This window comes from Centropristis striata, chromosome 10 (genome assembly GCF_030273125.1).
Source record: "Centropristis striata isolate RG_2023a ecotype Rhode Island chromosome 10, C.striata_1.0, whole genome shotgun sequence".
NCBI lineage: Eukaryota > Metazoa > Chordata > Actinopteri > Perciformes > Serranidae > Centropristis > Centropristis striata.
The window spans coordinates 10,934,986-10,954,903 of NC_081526.1; the positions used below are offsets into that span (position 1 = coordinate 10,934,986).

Consider the following 19,918-nt stretch of genomic DNA (forward strand, 5'->3'; position numbering starts at 1 on the left):
TTTACAGTGCATGTGACATAAAAACCTCGAGGACACAGTGATCCACGCATCATTATCCAGAATCACAGCAGAGGACGGCCTTTTGTCATTGCTACATGGGCACAACTCGCTCTCTCTCTGTGCTTCATCAAAGGAGCGTATCGAGGAGCCTTCGTACTGTACTCGTGTTTTGGCTTTGGTCTCTTTGTACTTCTGAACTGAGCATTCATTATGCATAAGCGACAAGAAAGCCGCTAATGAAGATTTTATAATTGATAAAAACTGCAAAATCAGCATATGCATAAAATTACCATGAGGCCACAGTTAAAAGGAGAAGATCTAACATAAAATTAAACAGGAATAAAGCTGTACATACTGTCCAAGACTTTAAAAACTTGTATATTAATATATGGTCATATATTCATTTTATTATTCATTTATTGGTCTGAATGTTTGTGGTTTGTGGTTATTCAAATAAAAAAATATTTATTTGCTTGTAATTTTCTTTCACTATAATATAATTTTCTTTTATTTATTTATTGTATTTGCCACTACGTTTCATTGTCTTCTTATCACCCTGTAATTAAATTTTTAGCTATAAAATGATGTTTTTTCTGTTACATGCAGGCATTGTTTTATATCTCAACACTACTGTAAATGAGAACTCATCCTCAATGGTCTTTTGAAGTAAAATAAATGAATAAAAGATCATAAATTCACTTAACTGCTAAATTGGTAATGGATGTGACAAGAAATGAGGACTCCTGGGGACACAGCATATTAGCAAATTAGCTGTTAAGTCAGTGTTGGCTGGCACATCTTCGTGGTTTGAAGTCTATTTTGTTTGTATTTTCAAACTCAACTTTAATTTCTAACAACACATGGTGGTAAGATGTTCGTGAATAGAGCTGAAGGCTCAGAAACAAAGATGATTGCCTTGCTTGAAACTAGAAAAACTAGAGGTATGCACACACACACTGTCCAGGCTGAAATGGGAGCAGCCTGTATAGATATCAGGTTGTATGCTTATTAATGTACCAGAGCTTCACCCGTAGCAAAAAGCATTTGATTGTGTGTATTATGTGTATTTGTTGACCTGGATGATAGACTGTTGAGCACAATTGCTCAGGGAATAAACAAGTTGAATTGAACTGAGAATTATAAAGAAATACAGAGAGCCAAAAACTAATTTTGGTTCAAGGCTTATGGTTGCCCCTATTCACACCGAATCAGTTTTCCTTGGCCTATGACCTCACTCAGTTTCACTTAAATCTGTTTGGTAGTATTTTGAGATATCTCATAATTAACAAAGCCAGACTAACAAACAGAAACAAGCTCATAGCTTCTAGAGGTAAACTAGTCTAGTCTAATAACTAGACTTTAAATAACTAATAAATATGAAATGCACACTCATGAGTAATTGGCAGGCTCTGGATTGTTCTTGAACTCAAACAAAATCTGCATAATACTGTATACAGTATGCTCCACCAAAATGGGACACTGCAGATTGCAACATTTCTGAAAATCAGTGAAAGATAGAGATAGGAATGATAGGAACACGTTCAAATCAGTTCAATAATAATTCAAAGGCTGGCCGTTTAAAGTCCCCATGATACCACATTTAGTCATTTTGTGAGCTGAAAAACTCAGCCAGCAAATGTTGTCTTGTCCAGCTTCTATAGACACGTACTGTTAGAGATTCTGGCATTGTCAACACGAAAATTACATTACACAAAGGGAAACCCTGATTAATTCTATTCATTTAAGCTGAGCTTTCATGGCCATACTCCTTTCTGCTACTCCAAAGTGGAGACGTGCCAATTGCATTCTACTGTCGGTAATAAACTGCCTATAGATATGTACCATTAACAACTTCACTTCAAAAGATCTGAACTATCCATTCAATATTGCCTATAGACAAAACATCCAGTATCAAGAGCATTAAAAAATATAAGCTGTAAGGACTGTGGGATAAATGAGAATCTCAGGTAGGATCAGCAGTAAATTGTTTGTCTTCTCCTGATTTTAACTTCAAAACAAGCCAAGCTCACACCCTGGGCACATGTTGTTTAAAATAGTCTGCTGAAGAAGCATTCTCTCCTTCTGTTGTATGAATGACGATGCATATTCACAAATGCTGTTGTGTTCTGGCTGAGCGACCTTGTGCTTACATGGAAGATGCTTTTCTCAGCTTCTTTGATGTGTGACAAAAGCTTCAAGTGGCTCCTCTGTTGCAGAATAACATCATAAATGCTTTTTTTGTCGTAATAATTAGATGTGCTGATATGATTTTTTAAAAGTGTTGCAGTGTCAAACTGTTACCTTGATATATTCAATAATTTCTTATCTGCATGGTACATCTAAAATACGTGTTTGCTCATATGAAAACAGTCTGTGATATAAAATAATAATAATAATTAAAGTACAATTATAATACACTGTACATACTTATAAATGGACAGCAGTAAATTTAGCACATGCTGCTTTATTCAAGGCGTATAATGTATGCTCCACTATAGGGACTTCAGGCTGTATGCTTGATAATCAAATTTCCTCACCTCAGACCTGCAGCTGTAACAATGAAGCTGTTGTTGTTTTTTTAATCTCAGAGACAGAAATTCTGACTGCACCGGGACAGAAACTAATATTGAAGTGAGTGAAAAATAAGCTCATTCCCATTTCAATGGAAAGCAACATCAAATATCCCTCTGATACTGATCTGTGACCTTATTCTACACATGCAAAACAATTCTTAAGACACAATTCACTCAGTCGACGCTTTATGCAAGTACATTTTGAAAATGAGCTCTTTGTTTTGTGACCCGGTGTCGCACTGAATATTTCTACCTGAGCAAACCTGAGCTAATGAACATGCAACAATCAGAAATAATAATTCCTGCAGCTCTGCTTGGAAATCGCCTGAGAGGAAAACAACCTGCTCAATAAGCCATCTTCATGCAGCAGATGAGGGTAATGCCATGACGTTCTCCACAAAGCAACTTAAGAGGACAGCACTTAGAGGTATGTTTCTCCAAAAAGCTCCTGAAGAGAAGCAGGCTCACCCGCTCCACTTCTCCCCTGACTGACAGCACACTCCAGAGGAGCCACGCCGCAGGACACGCACACTGATCCAGTCTGACACGCCTGACCTTTCCTGGGCCGCACGGCTGGCTCACCGTGCTGAGCGCCCTGCTCGGCTGAAAAGGCCATACAATGCCACGCAGGCAGTGCCATCGCCGCCCACCTCACCCCCCCCCCCCTCCCTTACTGCCATCTCAAGAGCTGGCAAGGTGAATGCCTGGGACTGCGGAAAGACAGCCACTCAATCTGAGAGGCTCTCAACCGCAAAACAAGGGTATGCCATCTGAATTTGGCAGTGATGTACGATTGGTATTCCCCATTGCACCCTTAGGTGGTTATGATTTTTGTAACAAGTGGATTATTTATTACAAATTATGCATTTTACTGTACAAGGGTGCTTTTTTACTTTGACCTTCTACCATTTAAGATATTTTAATTAAAGCATTGCTCACACGCAAAATGATTCTGAAGATGAAATCTGCATAATACTATTAGCCATCTCACTTAGTGAATGTGCCGTGTGCAGTGGCGGGTTAGCGAGGGGGGGCTAACGTAGTGTGTCTGCCAACAGTCTTGGTCGCGGCAGAATTATCTCAGAATAGATGCTGCAGGAGCCCGCTAAAGAACAAGAGATGGGAGGACTAGTAAGTGCAGAATAGATGCTGCAGCTGTGAAATGAAGAGCTGTCGCATCCAGTGAGCACTTTCCTGAGTAAAGGAAACACTTGGCACAGCAGAAATAAATCATGTGCTCATGTACTTCAGTGTTAGATTGTATTTTTCAAAACAGAGAAGGGAATTCTTGTGTGCTTATGTAGCAAGACGTTTGTCTGTTGCTTTTTTCTACATGGGGAATTATCTTTGGGTATAACTGACAAATAGACTTTTAATGTCCTATTTTAATGAATATCCTAAACTGTAATGCAATTTAAAGAATCAGTGACTCCAGAAACACTAACTGCATTGAAACACACACTCTCACACACAGACACATTGCTCATGCAGTGACTAGTTCATTACAATGCGGCCCCCTTTAGTAATTGTACTGCATCTCTATCACATTAGTACAAGCAATTGCAAATGTCTTTTCTACTGCAATTACAAGAGAAAATATTGGCGAGATAATGCATATCAAATTATCTGGCTCTGCTTTGCTTTTTCTCTCAATAACTTCTGTGCATCTAAACCAAACATCTTGGGATTGATTTGAACTCAGTACAGGGATAAGATGCCATCAAATGTAAAGATTTTGTGTCATGCAACATGTGCGTGAATGCCCCCTTTAGTCAGAACAACAGCTTTGAATATCTGAGAAACTTAAACACATATAACACATTTTGAAGCATCCGTGTTGTTTCCACATTTTCCTGTCACTTTCTCACCAAAATCAAGATTCAAGTTGCAAATCCAAAGTAAAAGAGAATTTGTTGAAACTAATTTGAACTTCAGAGACCTCATCCTCAGGCCCATACAAATATGCAGCGAGAGTGTACAGGGAGTAAGATGCCTCAGTATTCATGAATTGATATAAATTCTGAATTTGAACACATAGTAACAGAGGGATCAGTTAAAAATATGATTTCCTAATAGGAGTAACCCATAAGATAACTGCCAAACATCCCTCCTTAAAGATGATGTCATCGTCCAGTGTGATGTTTCACTGTGAACCTCATCATACGTCAATTTGGCTGACATCACCAAACCTGTTACTGGAGGGTCACATTTGAATCCGACACCATAGGGCTGTACCTGACTTATTGCCTGACTCTCTTGTGATTTTGTCAGAACTGTAAAACTGTAAAGTTTTTCCATGCAAACATTAAGCAAAAGCACCACTTTAAATCTTATGTTTACCAGAGATGCTCATACATTTACTTGAAATTAAAAATCATAAAAGCATGACTAATAGACTGAAGAAATCTTAATTCACCATGACCAAAAAAGATAAATTAGTCAACTAACCGACCGACAGGAGGAAGTCTTAACACACCCCAACTTTGGACAGCCAAATCCACAGAGAAGGAGGCCCTCATTCATAGGGATGAGAACAACAACAACAACAACAACAACAACAACAAAAAGTAATAACCCAGTTACTTTACCGTATGACTTCAGCATGTGTTCTATCAAAAAGCTTTGTGGATTTTTCAATTGGTGCAATTGGAGCTCTGACCCAGGGACAATGAAATCACCACACGGTGCCAGAACATTTGGACTACAGGCTCTCAAACAAGATCACTTCTGCTTTGAAAGGAGAGTTCTGTGAATGCTTTGGTACAATTGGTTAATGGCACAAATTGGCGAAATAATGACAGTGGCACAGCTGGGCAGGAACAAGTTCATTGTGAAGGACTGATGTGAACACAAAAGGACAAACACAGATGATTTATATCTGAAGGTCAAGCAGAGTACAAGACTTTTAAATGTTGTTACAGCAGTTATTCCATTAAATTATCCCCATGTCTAACACACTTGTGGTTACACATCCACCCACTACAAGTGTGTTAAACTGCTGAGTGATTGGTTGTAATTATTTGGCTTTTTACAATCAGTGTAGTTATTGTCCCTGACTTCCTGACACTAAACTACACTACATCACTCCAGTGGGAACACCATCCCATCCATCACTGCTACAGTTTGTCATGCAAATTAACGCCAGGACAAAATTAAACTTTTTAATTTGTTATGGGGCTCCAGTGGGTGTGTCTTGCATTGCATGCCTGCTTGTACACAGAGGGGGCACAGAGATTGTTTCTGCATACCTTCGTGCACACACACACACACACACACACACACACACACACACACACACACAGGGGAATAATACCTTTTATTCCTCTGGGCCTCCTTCTTATCCATAATGACAGGCACACAGTTCGTTAGTTCGGTCCAGTCAGCATGCAGTCCGCAGCTCCAGCCGGTAGAGAACCGGGAGAAGAGCCAGGACTCCTCTTTCCCTGGCCGGTGACATGTGCATTTCTTCTGTCCTGGCTTGCAGTCGCACGGCTGCTCCAAGCGAATATTCCTCACCAAGTGTCTCCCGAAAGTGGTTCCTCCGGTTTTCTGGATGTGCAAAAACACTATCACGTCGTCCCCTTTGATGTTGAACTCCACGTGTCTGTCAAGGTCTCTCTCGGTGAAGTTGAATTTTGACGGTAGTTTAGGAGGGCTGTCATCCTCCAGGTCTTGATCTCTGTAGAAATCATCGCTGTCCTGGTACGGGCTGGAAAGTAGGCTTACCCCCCTTAATTTCTCCCCAGCCTTAAAGTGGCACGAATTGCTGCCAGCGGGACATATGTACTGGTAACCTATCATAACAAAAAGGACAGCTAAAATAGGAACCAAGATGAGCTTACTGGATCTATCATCCATTATATCAAGATAGTGTCTTCATTCCATTACTGTGAATAATAAGTAGCACCCATGGGCTCTTCGGGGATCAATAATGCTCCATGCCTCATAAAGACTAAAGGTGCCTATTATTTAGGTGCCACATGTTGATCAGATGACACCCTCCGGTAATGTGAAAGTCCACCTTTTGGTTCTTAAAATACTGCACGCCGTCTGCACTGCGCTGGAAATCTTGTCCAAAGTCAAGAGTCATGGCATTCAAATTTCTGCCTGTCCAACTTCTAAAGCCGCTGTGGAGCTGCATCCGTGCCGACGACTCCCATACTCCCGTAGCACAAGTTCAAAATGATGCAGCTGATGAGAGTTTTTAGTTTTCTGCCTTCTTTATTCTGTTTCCGCGTGCTGATCCCTGTCTAAATCGCAGCGTGGTTCATTTCGGTGATGGACTTACTTCAGCAGAATTGGCTTGGACTGTCGGGCTGGATCCTCCGGCAGCATCCTACAGCATCCTCGGCGGGTTGGGCGGTCTGACTGACTGTGCTGAAGCAATGCTTTTGAGAGGATGCTGCTGCATCCGAGCCGACAAATATGCGTTATGCTCGCGTCGTGGTTGGGCTGGGAGAGCTCTACATCCCATCCCGTCCATCCCATAATCTTGTTTAACACAGAGCAAAGCCAGAAGCCCACACGGACACTGACAACATGGAGATTTAACCACGTATAAACATCAAATCCGCTGGAACTTTTTTTGAAGCGCATTCATCCGAGTGTGACCTTTGATGATTAAAGACAAAGCACTGTCCCTGTGCTTACAGCTAGTTGCCTGAATAAGGATAGGCTATAGCCTTTTTAATAGCCCAATTAAATGCCTAATATCTGCTCAAAAGACAGTGCTGTTAGGAGAGCCAATTAAAAGTGAAACAGCTGCTTTCTCTGCAGCAATAATGGTTATATTACACATCCAGTGAAACCATAAAATATTGGTGCATTGCCTTTACAGAGGAAAGTTAAGTTGAGTGTATTAAAATTATCTCAATTGACTCAAGATATGTGAATTGTTAATTAATAATGATGTAAAATAAAAATATAGTAAAATAACAAATCTATCTATCTATCTATCTATCTATCTATCTATCTATCTATCTATCTATCTATCTATCTATCTATCTACCTATCATCTATCTATCTATCTATCTATCTATCTATGTAGAGTTCAGTTATTCTTTAATTGATTGATCAGTAATTTCTTGTCATTAATGGCCAGCTGGAAAAATGCCAAAACATGAAACTTATATGCAATGAAGAAAGATATAAATGGACTTGCATAGTGATATCAGAACTAAGTATAAGGAGTACTTCACCTATTTTACACACAAGGACATTTTCAGTGTTATCTGATGAGCCTGCTTCACAAGGTGGGAGCATGAAATCCCAAAAAATTGAGTGTTTATCCGGCGGGGAGGGTCTGTGGTGCCTGTGGTGCTATGGAGTTGTTTAATTTTAGAAAAAGTAGGATCCAGCATTTTTGACCACATAAAGATTGTAAATCATGATGTCTCTAGTGCAATGATTTAGAGTTTTTTCCCCCACCTACATCACAAAATAGAGCTAACTGCTACATGTCGTCAATGTTCTGACAACTACAATTTTTTAAAATCCATATCAACTATTATGACACATTGTTGTTGTTGATTATAATGATCAGTCTCTATGATTAGACAGACGAACCAATTGAGCAAAAGTTGGTAAGATTATGACTTGGATTTAAATGTAGCAGATCTGTCAGCTTAACATTAATTCTGTTTACTCTATTCATAATAGGTTTCAATACTGTTAGGCTAATGCTCTTAATACCAAATCCCTACCCTCACGATGTTATGTAACTTAAAAATAGTACCATCAGAAAACTGTTGCTTCTTTTTCAGGTGAGTGAATATTAGTCAACCTGAACACATTATAGATCCAGAATAATGAAGACAAATGGAAAACAATTTGATTAAAAAAATAGGATGTAGACTCTACGTCATGACTTATTTTCCTTGTAAATAATCAGATTCCCTTATTCCATCCCTTAAAAGGCTAATACTTTTTTCACCAAATTCCTACCCTTGTGATGTTATGCATCTAAAAAAAAGGTGCCATCAGAAAATTGTTGCTTCTTTTTCAGGTGAAAGAGTGAAAATTAGTCAGGATGGACACTGGTTATGTTATAGTTCAAGAATGATGAAGACAGCTGGAGAACAATTAGATACAAAATACCACAACTAAATTCCTACCCCTCATAATGTTATGTTACTTAAAAATAGTACCATCAGAAATTGGACACTAGTTATGTTATAGTTTCAGAATGATGAAGACAAAACAATTTGATACAAAATAGGCTCTACATGATGACTTATTTTTCAGTCCCCTTTTTCATCCCCTAAAAAATGGTTAATACATTTATATGTCTTGAAGTGTTAGTGCTTATAGCTTCCAGGGAGGAAACTGCTGGCTCTTAACTTATAACACTGCAAGTTATGAGTGCTACACATACTGTATAATGGTGATACATCCTAACATTAGCTCGTCATATAAATAATGCAACAATATAATGATTAAATATTTCATCAAGACTCGGGCATACTTCCATACTGTTGTGAGTGGCTGCACAGTTTCACACTGACAAACACACTCACTCAGTACAGATGTAACGTTTTTATTTTTTTGAAACTTTATTAAAGCAACATGGTGCAATACAAAACAATACACCAACAAAACGCCGTCAGGGTGTTTCAACAATACAGAGGCAAGCTTTCATACAAAAACATTGTAAAGTGTAGATAAATTCATAAAGTTTTTATAGCTTTCATATTGGTAGATTTCTTAATAGACTTAATATTTAGTTTGGTTTAATTTTCAAAGACAAGAAAGAGAGGTTTTTGATTAACGTAACAACATTTATGGATATGCCATTTGGCTAACTGTATCATGAGATTGATGATATAGTATTGTTTTTCTTTTGCAAAAGGAAAGTCAATGAAACCAAACAGTATATGTTCAAAGCACAGGGACAAATGAGGTTCAATCGAAAAAGAAATCAGGTTACAAATATCTTCCCATAATTTAGTTAAGAAAGGGCAAGACCAAAATAAATGAAAAAACATCTTCAGGGTTTCTTAAATCATTGTAAAAAAAAGTTTAGATAGGTAAATTCTGTGAATTATCTTAAAATATACTTCTTTAACCTTATTATTAATTATATATCTAACAGGTAAATTCCAGATCTTTTTCCAGTTAAGGTTATTCATAAGGTTATTCCAACAGGTTGTTACATAGGGAGTTGATACGACTTCTTTCTGAAATAAAGAGCGTATATTACGGTTACTATTGTTTGTAGAGGATAAACAAATTTGGCCGATTTCAGGTTTGGTTGGATCAAAGGGCAATAATGATGGATTTTGTATTAATGTACTTTTAAATAACATAATTGCACCTAGAGGGATTCCATTTATGACAATATTAAATTTGCTAATAGGAATTGGGATTCTATATTTTATGATACATTCTTGATATGTAAGTAATGATCCGTTGAAGTTACATAACTGATGAACTAAGACTATATTGTGAATAAACCAATAGTAGTAAAATAAGGATTTGTTTCTATATATAATGTCTTTATTGTTCCATATGTAGTATATATGCGGGGTAAAATTATGTTTGGAGATTAATGACAAGGAAAGAAACTGTTGACTTATAGAATCTGTTTGTGAAAGTTGGATAATTTTAAGGGGATTTTTTCAATACTGTAATTAAAAAATAAAAGGAAATGTAGGCCTCCTAATTTAGAGAAAATAAAGTTTGGTATGAAGTTCCAAATTGAAGAGGGGTTCTGAATGAATTATTTTAGCCAATTAATGCTGAATGTATTATTTAGAGTGTGAAAGTCTAAGAAGTTAAGACCACCCTTATTACTGATTTTTTAATGTAATGGTTTTTGTTTTGCCATACAAAGTTAAATAGCATCTTATCAATATTCTTTGAGTCCTTTTTATTAACATCGAGAGATAAAGCAGCATACGGGGAAGTCACTCAGCATAGGTTAGCAAAATTCTGCCTCTCAATGACAAATCTCTCTGCAGCCATTGATTCAATTTCTTCTGAGTTTTATCGATAATAAAGTTAAAGTTTGAATCGCATCTGTCTTCCTTATCTTTAGTAATGACAATACCTAAGTAAGTAATAGTCTTTTATAGGTATATTACATATGGAATATGTATTACATAATTTAAGAGCAAGCAATTCACACTTGTTTAAGTTCAAGCAAAGTCCGGAAGCAATAGAGAAAGTATTTATCAAATCAATGGCTGAAGGTATGTGACAGCTATCTTTTAAAAAATAAGGTCGTATCAACAGCCAGTTGGCTGATGATAATTTCGTTGCCTGCCATTGAGATACATTTTAATGGACTGAGCTTTATAGAGTCGGTGGGTAGCCGCGTACATAGGAGAAAAAGGTAAGTAGGTATGGGGCATCCCTGCCTGACCCCGTGTTTAAGGAAGGAACGAGGAGAAGTACCTGCATGCAATTTGATTCAACAGTTTCCATTTGTAGACATTGTTCGGATGGCACAGCTGAAGTATGAACCAAAACCATTTTTTTCTAGAGCATGAATATTAATTTATCTTCGATTGTGTCGAAAGCCTTTTAAAAATCTAAAAAAAAAGAAAAAAAAGAATGAAACTCTCATCAAGGCATAAATCTGAATAATCAATTAAATCAAGTACAGTACAGATGTAACGTGCTTCAGTGTTTGGTGGGAAAGTGTTTGAGCTTTAAGCCCCTACCTTTTAGCTGTCCACCGCTGTGCCGGAATAAATTACAAATTTACCACCTGTTTTTGAGAACTTTATAAATACTGCCACTGACTATGAACGTGTGAATGAGGTGAAAAAAATGTGCTTAAAATAACGATGCGCAATGACTTATTATTTATTTAACGGCTGCGTCAGACTCTAATAACGGCCAGCGCGAGCCACCACAATACGTGGCTACCCCGGCAACTAGCTGCTAACTGCTCTGGTTGCTAGCTGCCCAAAATACCAAGCTTAAGCCCGTTGCTTTGTATGGAAGCGGTCAGCATCACTAACGGGGCAGGGGATATATTATTGGCAACACAGCGACCAAAGGTTAGCTATTTCTAAAGTACACTGTTACATGTTTTTGTAGCAAGCGCTCACCGAAGACCTTGTTCGTTAAATCACGCTACCTGTTTTAATAACCGAAAGGCTGTTTCTGCTACAGCTAAGTTAACTTCATTCTGCTCTGTCTGACCTCTTTGCTCGTCCCTTATTAATACTTTATTTTAACATATTGCTAGTATTTTTATCCCACGTCGTACTCCTAATCTCTGAGGGTTTTTATAGTCCTCGACGTGCACCAGTGTTGTGGTTTAGTTAGTTGATAACTTGGAGCAACTACGTGGCACCGACTGGCACTTCGTCACCTTGTTAAAATAATCACCTAACTCATTTTTTCAAGTTTTGCAGGAAACAAAAAACTTCACCAAAAGTGTAACATATAAGGGTTATTGATAATTTCACTCAAAAAGGATGTAACAAAGGATGGCTATTGGTATAGTAATAACACTGTGTGTAAATTATGTAACTTAAGAGAAATAAATGACTTAGGCAATTTTTTAAACATGCCTTTGTGACTTAACCAAGATATGGTAACACTTTATTTTGAAAGTGTCTACATAAGAGTGACACAGGCCTGTCAGAAACATGACATGACAAGTATCATGAGCATTAATGTTACTTCAAAGTGTCATTGATGTTCATGACACATCCCATAACGTGTTACCAATAGTAGTGTCAACAATAAAACACTGATAAACTAAAGTGATGTAGGCGATTCTATAGGTAGCCGGCGTCATGAGGAGATGATTTAGGCAAAAAAATGTTTTTGACAAAAAATGACTTAGGCGATTATTTTAACAGCATGACTACTTCTTGAAAGGAAAACTGTACTGACAGCGTTGGTGTTTCCTTCTGCTTCTATAGGTTCATGTAACGTCTCGGTGGAGATCATGAGGAACGTTATTGTGCTGTCACTGCTGCTGCTCAATATACATCATGTCTTATCCGCACCCAAAGGCGTCACTGCTAGTCTAAAAGCAAAGTGGAGCATGACGCCTTTCCTCCTGGAGACAAGGTACTCACCACAGGACATTCATGTCTGGCACTCAAGCAAATCTGCAACACAGGGCGGAAGCCAGGATTTTAATGTTGAGGGCATGAGTCCAAGTCCCTCAAATACACCCCCAGCCCCTTGAAAAATGAACCTGCCACTATAGTAAGAAGTCAGAATAAGTCAAAATTATCTTTTTGGCTAAATTTGAGTACATATACAAGGAATCTGATTCAAGTTTTGTGCAATGCTCTCATGCTTGCCTAACAATATTGGCATAACAGCTATACCAGGAACAAGTACAATACAGCCAGATATATCAAGGTAAAGAAGAGATGGAGTATGTGAAAATTAGGTGTTCATATAAACATTTTATAAATATATGAAATGCATCAATGACCAACCATAAAAATAAAATGTTGATTGACATATAAGTCAGTTGTTCTGTAGGTTGTAAAGAATACAAATAGTTCAAATAAATAAATAGAAAATGGTTATACAGTGGAGTGGATGACTATGTACAATATATACATAAGTGTCTATATAATGTATGTGTAGCATGTAGGATTTATGTTTACAATGACAGATAGTATATACATGGAGAAAAAATGGTGCATTAGAACCTGCAAAATTATCTGTAATTGGAGCAGTGGATGTGTTGGTTTCATGGGGTCATTGGCAGTGTGTGATTTAACTTTTAATTATAGTCACAGCCTGCAGGAGCCTTAAACAAGAAGTCTTGGCATGTAGGTCTAAATGCTCTTTCAAAAGCCTCATCACACTGCCAGGACTAGATCCTTGATACTGATTTCTTTCTTTCCGTTGTCTTAAAAGTAGTCTAATCTGAATATATTGAGTATAACACATTCTGGAATTCAGCCTATAAAATGAAAATCATATAAACGTTTTTTAAATGTAACTCCCTCCAAGTTGTTCAATGTAATTTTCCTTGAGGGGAGCACGACCCTGGCAATACAGTAATTACTCATTCAACTTTTTTCTTTTTAGTTGCCTTATAGAGTAGTGGCTGGGAGCAACCATGGATTGTAAAAACACATTTATTCATTGGGGTAAAATTATTTCTGAATTCACAGATTCCATCCTAAAGGCTCAACAACCTTGTTAATAGGTGCCTGTTTGTGGATCATAACTCTTGTACTCATAATGGACTGAAATAGCAGCCCTAAGTATTTTTTTGTAAATAACAATCACTTAGAATGTATTTTTATGGTGTAACTGTAACTGGTTTGGTCATCAACATATGCTTTTTCCCCTCATGTGTATTCTAACTGTAATCAAAACCTACTTCATGTTTGTAAGCTCTGTAATGCAGTGTGATACATTACTTTATGGAACCGAGACTGGAGACAAGTTGGGCACAATTATTATCAGGAAATATAAAATGATTATGTGGTCTGTAGCTTTAACTGTTGGTCTGTCAGAAAATGAGCACTTTACTACAAACTGTGGTTACTGACTAATGCTGACTAATGCTGCCATTTTCTGTTGTGCAGTGAGTTTATTGGAGAAGATGGGAATGAGAAATTCTGGCAGTTTGTTGACACTGTGAAGGAGCTCACTGTATACAAGCAAGGAGGTATGTTGTTTGAATCCAAAATCAATTTTAAATACTTTAACACCTAGACAGGTGTGCTTCCGTCCCAAAAGATAATTCATAATTACTAATGTTGATGTGTTTTGCAGAGTCTGTGCGCTCATACTACAATTTGATCCTGAAGAAGGCTGGCCAGTTTCTCACAGATCTTCAAGTGAATCTCCTCAGATTTTCTATGGCCCTGCGCTCATACTCACCAGCTGTTCATGCATCCCAGCAGGTATGTTGTGATCAAACTAGTATATCATGCTATATATATACATACATAGAGCTATTTAAGTTTTTACAACGTTTCTTGCCCTTTCCTTTCTGTCCTGTGTAAACAGCCTGCAGTTAACACAGAGTTTTGAGTTTTTGTCATTTGGCTGTTAGTCTCAGTCAGGTATTTGATGGCTTACCAGTTGTTTTTCAGAAGCACAGAATGTAAAGGATCTGTGAAAATCTGGAAATGCATACTTTCTGGTGAAATTTCAAACAAGACATGCAGGATAACATATATCAATATTTTAAGCTTAGAGTTTCTTTTTCTTGTCAGATGCATTCATTACACATGATTTGTGATAGCATGCTGCAATTAACTGTTAATTCAAAGAAAAGTTGTGGAATTGAATTGTACAGCCTCACAGACGCTGATAGCATGGTTGTTGTTGTTATTAACAAAGAGCATTGTAAAATGTGACCTTTTTAAAAGACATTTTACCAATAATGATGGAGTTCTTTTGAAGTTGGACTTTCTCATTAAGCATCTACATCATTCATCATTCATTGATATTAGATAATTAATCCTAGAAACAAGTTATGAAAACACCCTCATGCAAGCGAAAAGACTAAAGCCTGTTTTTGTCTTGAAACTTAAATTAAGTCCTAAAGCATACTGCAGGATCTGTAACGCATCTCTTGTAAACATAACTCCATGAGATAAAATTGCTAATCAAGACAAAAGAAGTGACATTAATTTGAATTAAGTCAAACAGCCTTGCATAGTCAGCACCAGATAATCCAATCCATAAACAAAACAAGATGAACCACATTATAAATCTAAATATAAGCTATAAATATAGATAGTCACATCGTCACCGAGCATCGTGTTTTAAACACATTTTTTACTACAGGGGAGTGTTTTCACCATAATTCCTTAAAATGAAACTGGCACACATTGGACAGGAGCAACATTGTACTCGTGCCAGAGGAGGAGGTGTAAAAATTCATAGTGGTGCAGTAAGAGAAAGGTGGACAGAGATGATAGGTAAGAGAAAGGAAAGCAAAGCCTGCAATGGATGCTTTATGTGAGTGCATGGCAGCAGAGGCCAACATTTTTCCCACGGATTCCAACAAATATTATATGTGAGGTTGGTCAAATGCTGTGGCAAGATAGACAGACAAAAGAGTTTGGATGGACTATTTGGTTGTAGAGTGGATTTTTTTTCTGTGAATTTGTGGTCTCGAGATTTTTCTCTATGCTCTACAATATGATAACAGTTAAACTTCTTGTATTTTATGTTTTATATTACTGTAAAGTGCTTCCTGTTAGTAAGGGGAACATATGACATTCATAAACTGAGAGACCTGTGAAACATTATTTTTTAAAACTTTATATGACAAGATGAGTTAAAACTACTTAATTGGCTGTGGAATATTTTTTGACTTTAATGCTGTGTGACTCTTGCAATTCCAGTGGTCTCTCTGTAAAAAATTCTTTGACATTTTGATTGTCATGCTTTCAGGAAAGATACGGATGAATCTCATTTTGGTGACATTGATGCACTGGTTGATGAAGTTCTCTAATTTGAAAACGTGTTTAACATTTGAATGAATTCTTTCATTTTGTTGCTGAAATGAAGTGTTATGCTAATCAGTGTAGATAGTTGTGGTGATTGCTGGATCTCTGGCCCTGTGAGGGCCTTCATCAGATCCTGCCGGAGTTAGCATAATGTTGTGGCCACTAATGCCTTACAGAAAATTAAATTCCTTCACTCCTCCACGCTCTTTAACAGATAGCCAGTGATGAGCCTCCGCCTGAGGCTTGCCCTGCCTTTGTCTCCATCCATGGTCAACATAGCTGCAGTACCAAGGACATCAAGAAGCTCCTGAAGGCAGCTGCAGGCAGGTAACACAGAATGGCACCGTCTTCCCCTCAGTGGAAAAGCTAAATCTGTTTAGCAGAACAAGACAAAATTTTACAGTTTTGTTGCTTTCACTGCCTGCCTGTAATGAACACTGAAATGTTGTTGACACGAATCATTTTATTTCTGACATATTTTTTTAAATGTTTGCAGGCCAAAACCATACTTATACAAGAATGATCACACATATCCAGGGGTCAATAAAACAGACGTTCCCGTTGTTATCCTCTATGCTGAGATTGGAACCAAGAAGTTTGCCACGTTTCATAAGGTGCTGGCAGAGAAGGCTGGAGAGGGCACGCTTATATATGTCCTGCGGCATTTTGTAGCGGTGAGTAGCAAAGCTTTTGCAGTCTTTTAAAAGTTATGTTCCACTGATTAAATGTTTTTTAATAAATGTGGTTTCCCCATTTGTCTCAGTGAAAAACGTATCTTTATATCTGCTTTTTAGATTTTGTTTTTCACAGAGAAAAACTAGATTTTAAAAGGATGATAGTCTATATTTCCTCAACAAATCCCATGACAATTTAAAAAATCAACAATAAATCTATCCTACTGACAAGTATAGTCTGTGCAGGCAAAGCCGAATATAGGGTATTCCTCTGCGCCATAGAGCTCGATTGTTTTATCTTTATTTCATATGAAGACTTTATTGCAGTGATACAAGGCTGAGACATTCCTTTTAGTAGATTCCTCAAAATCTAACTGAAAACTCAAAAACTAACAGATACAGATGCCTTTGATGGAGCAAAAGGTGAATTTCTTTAAGATGTGTGTTGAAGGAAAGCAGAGTGTGGGTGTGAAAGACTTCTGATTGTGCCGGTGAAAGCAGGAGACATCGCTTTCAGTCTGAGTGACATCAGTGTCAAGGTTGAATGTCAGTGAAATCTGCTGCTTTACGTGGGAGACCGTGTGCTTCTTGTTCCCACTGACACGTGTTATTGATTTTTAACTTTCACTGACTGACTTCATGTAAACAGGAAATGTACACATCAAACACAGATGGGCGAACATGCATAGATATACAATACATGGCCAAAAGAATGTGAACACCTGAACATTACAGCCCTATGTAATATGTAATGTAATGGGCTCACTGATGTTTGCCAGTGATGTCTGATTTGAAAACGGTATCCTGACTCAATCAAAAAGTATTTGATCTGGTTCAGGTCAAGGCTCTGCCAGACACTTTTTTAAATTGGAAGAATCCTTGCCCAAACAAGCCCAGACAATTACTTTTTTCTACAAAGCTGTGCAAATGGTTCTTTATAGACCAACACATTTCCTGTGCTTTCAGAGAAGGGCTTTGCAATTGATCAAATTCAGAGTTTTCCCTACCATTATAAATGGTAAAATCCACTACGCTCATTCACCCATTCATTCATTCATTCATTCTGGTGGCCGAGGCTACCAGGGCACCCTGGTGCCACCTGCCACCATTGGGAATTCATTCACACACCGATGATGAACGCCGCATCAGGAGCAATTTAGGGTTCAGTATCTTGCTCAAGGGTACTTGCTGTTTTGAGCACCACCTAAGCTGAATGAATGAGCATCAGAACAAAGTAAATGACTTTTAACAGATCTAATGTTGTAGTTGGTCTACAATAGACTTCTTTTGCAAGGTTTTTTAAGTTATTTGGGTGTTGTTTATTCATTATCTGGTACATAGTTGTTGTAATAATAATGCAGATTTCTATTGTAAATTGCAGATTTCTATTGTAAAATGTAATTGTAATGTAATTCTATCGCTTATGTTGTTGATTTTAGTGTTTTTATTTAAGGAAACCCCAGGTAAAAAGAAAAGTTAAATAAATGCCGAAAGTCATTTTATTTTTATGTATGTTGTATGTGGTGTGTGTCTATATATACACACACCAACATCTATTTGATGATTCCCCCTAAATGCACTATAAAAAAAAATATAAGAAACGTTTGAGATATCTTAGTAAAACAACCCAACATTACTTTGATTCAGTATTCCCTGGACTGCACAAAAATATTGAGGAAAGTAAATCAAGATAGAGATATCTGTTTGTGCAAAAGAACCCTTAAAAATCTATCTTTCAACAGTGACCAAAATGTTAAATCCAATGAATTCTTGGCATTGCACATGGTAATATTAGTCATGTGTGCTGCTGTTCAGTCACAGAGATCCATATCATGGACTTCCCAAAAAGCAGATCATGTGCTGACGATGTTTCCAGAGGCATTATGGAACTTGGTAGTGGCTGCTGCAGCTTGTGAGTGTAGACAATTTTTCGGGCATCAGCATTCAGCCTACCGCTGTGCAGTTAAGCTGTGGTTGCTTCAAGGCGTTTCCGTTTCACAATAACAGCACTTACAGCGTACTGTGGCAATATCTAGCAGACCAGAAATCTGATTAACTTATCATCCTATCACAATGCCATGTTGAAAGTTTTCTGTGTGATTCACTCTGGGTGTTGTATTCTGTTTCAAGGCACCTAAACACACTTATTAGAATATCCACATAACTTAAGCTGTACATTTTGTACATCTAAAGGCGACAGTACTGTTTACAGCAATGTACATGTAAACAAAACTCTACAATGTTTTTCGTTTAAGCCATTACTCTGCTTTGCACTGCCTGCAGGATCCAAAGCCTCAAAAGATGCTTTTATCTGGGTATGGTGTTGAGCTGGCTATCAAAAGCACTGAATACAAAGCTGTGGATGACACCAAAGTAAAAGGTCAGTCTGTGACTTATCAAACATTCTGTGCTGGACTTCGCTGTGTCCAAGGCAATGAAACACAAATATCATGCTTTGCAGATTCAAAGACAGTTGTAAACGCTGAGGAGGACAGTAATGATGAAGTCCAAGGGTTTGTTTTCGGAACACTGAAGTAAGTTCTTAAAATGCAACATGTCATCCACTGTAATGATTTTTCTACTTTTATTTTACTGACGGTCGCTATCCTGTGCTTTATGTGACCTGATAAAGAAATAAAACGAAATCCTTGAATTTGTATTTCTAAATTACTTTTTTTCTTCTGTTAAGAAAATCTCACCCTGAACTCCAGGAGCAACTTCAAGAACTTCGCAAACATCTCCTTGAGAGTACCAGTGAAATGATCCCTCTCAAAGTGTGGGAAATGCAAGGTATTGATTTTCTATTTCAGTGGTTCAGTGATTATGAGTAAAAAAAAATGTAATACAATAATTCCTGCTATGTGTAATTTTGTTGTTTTGGCTTTCGTGTAGCTGCAAATGATTTTATTTGTGGCTGGAGATGCTTTTATTTTCTGTTTCACTAACAAGTAATAATTTTAACACAGTATATTACATTTGATTCCCTTTGATTATCCTGCATGTATCGGTATTATTTTGTTTAAACATAATGTACATTCATATTCATTATTTCATCTCCACAGATCTTAGTGTCCAGGCAGCTGCCAGAATCATGTCCGTGCCAAAGTTTGATGCTTTGAAGCTCATGAGGGACCTCAGTCAGAACTTTCCGAGCAAAGCCAGGTCAGAAAATTTATCTTATTTTCTCTTTCTGGCTGACTGGATAACACAATTGATGCCACTCCAAAATCCATATTTTAAGGAGCCCCACTGTGTGTTACAGCGTGTG

The 19,918-nt window shown here is 37.5% G+C and overlaps 2 protein-coding genes across 3 annotated transcripts in view; one reads left to right on the forward strand and one right to left on the reverse strand.

Annotated features, from left to right (window-relative positions):
- hs6st3b (heparan sulfate 6-O-sulfotransferase 3b) overlaps positions 1 to 7,193 on the reverse strand; it is an 82,887-nt gene extending 75,694 nt beyond the window's left edge. Inside the window, exon 1 of the mRNA XM_059343304.1 lies at positions 5,887 to 7,193. Coding sequence (XP_059199287.1) covers positions 5,887 to 6,431 — 545 coding nt within the window. The 5' untranslated portion in view covers positions 6,432 to 7,193. The remainder of the gene's footprint in view (positions 1 to 5,886) is intronic.
- Positions 7,194 to 11,445: 4,252 nt separating this feature from the next.
- The window catches only part of uggt2 (UDP-glucose glycoprotein glucosyltransferase 2), a 47,888-nt gene continuing 39,415 nt past the window's right edge, over positions 11,446 to 19,918 (forward strand). For both annotated transcript variants that reach the window (XM_059342618.1, XM_059342619.1), the window contains exons 1-10: positions 11,446 to 11,578; positions 12,455 to 12,605; positions 14,096 to 14,178; positions 14,286 to 14,416; positions 16,191 to 16,303; positions 16,473 to 16,650; positions 18,934 to 19,030; positions 19,112 to 19,184; positions 19,340 to 19,440; positions 19,713 to 19,812. In XM_059342618.1, coding sequence (XP_059198601.1) covers positions 12,481 to 12,605; positions 14,096 to 14,178; positions 14,286 to 14,416; positions 16,191 to 16,303; positions 16,473 to 16,650; positions 18,934 to 19,030; positions 19,112 to 19,184; positions 19,340 to 19,440; positions 19,713 to 19,812 — 1,001 coding nt within the window. In that variant the 5' untranslated portion in view covers positions 11,446 to 11,578; positions 12,455 to 12,480. The remainder of the gene's footprint in view (positions 11,579 to 12,454; positions 12,606 to 14,095; positions 14,179 to 14,285; positions 14,417 to 16,190; positions 16,304 to 16,472; positions 16,651 to 18,933; positions 19,031 to 19,111; positions 19,185 to 19,339; positions 19,441 to 19,712; positions 19,813 to 19,918) is intronic.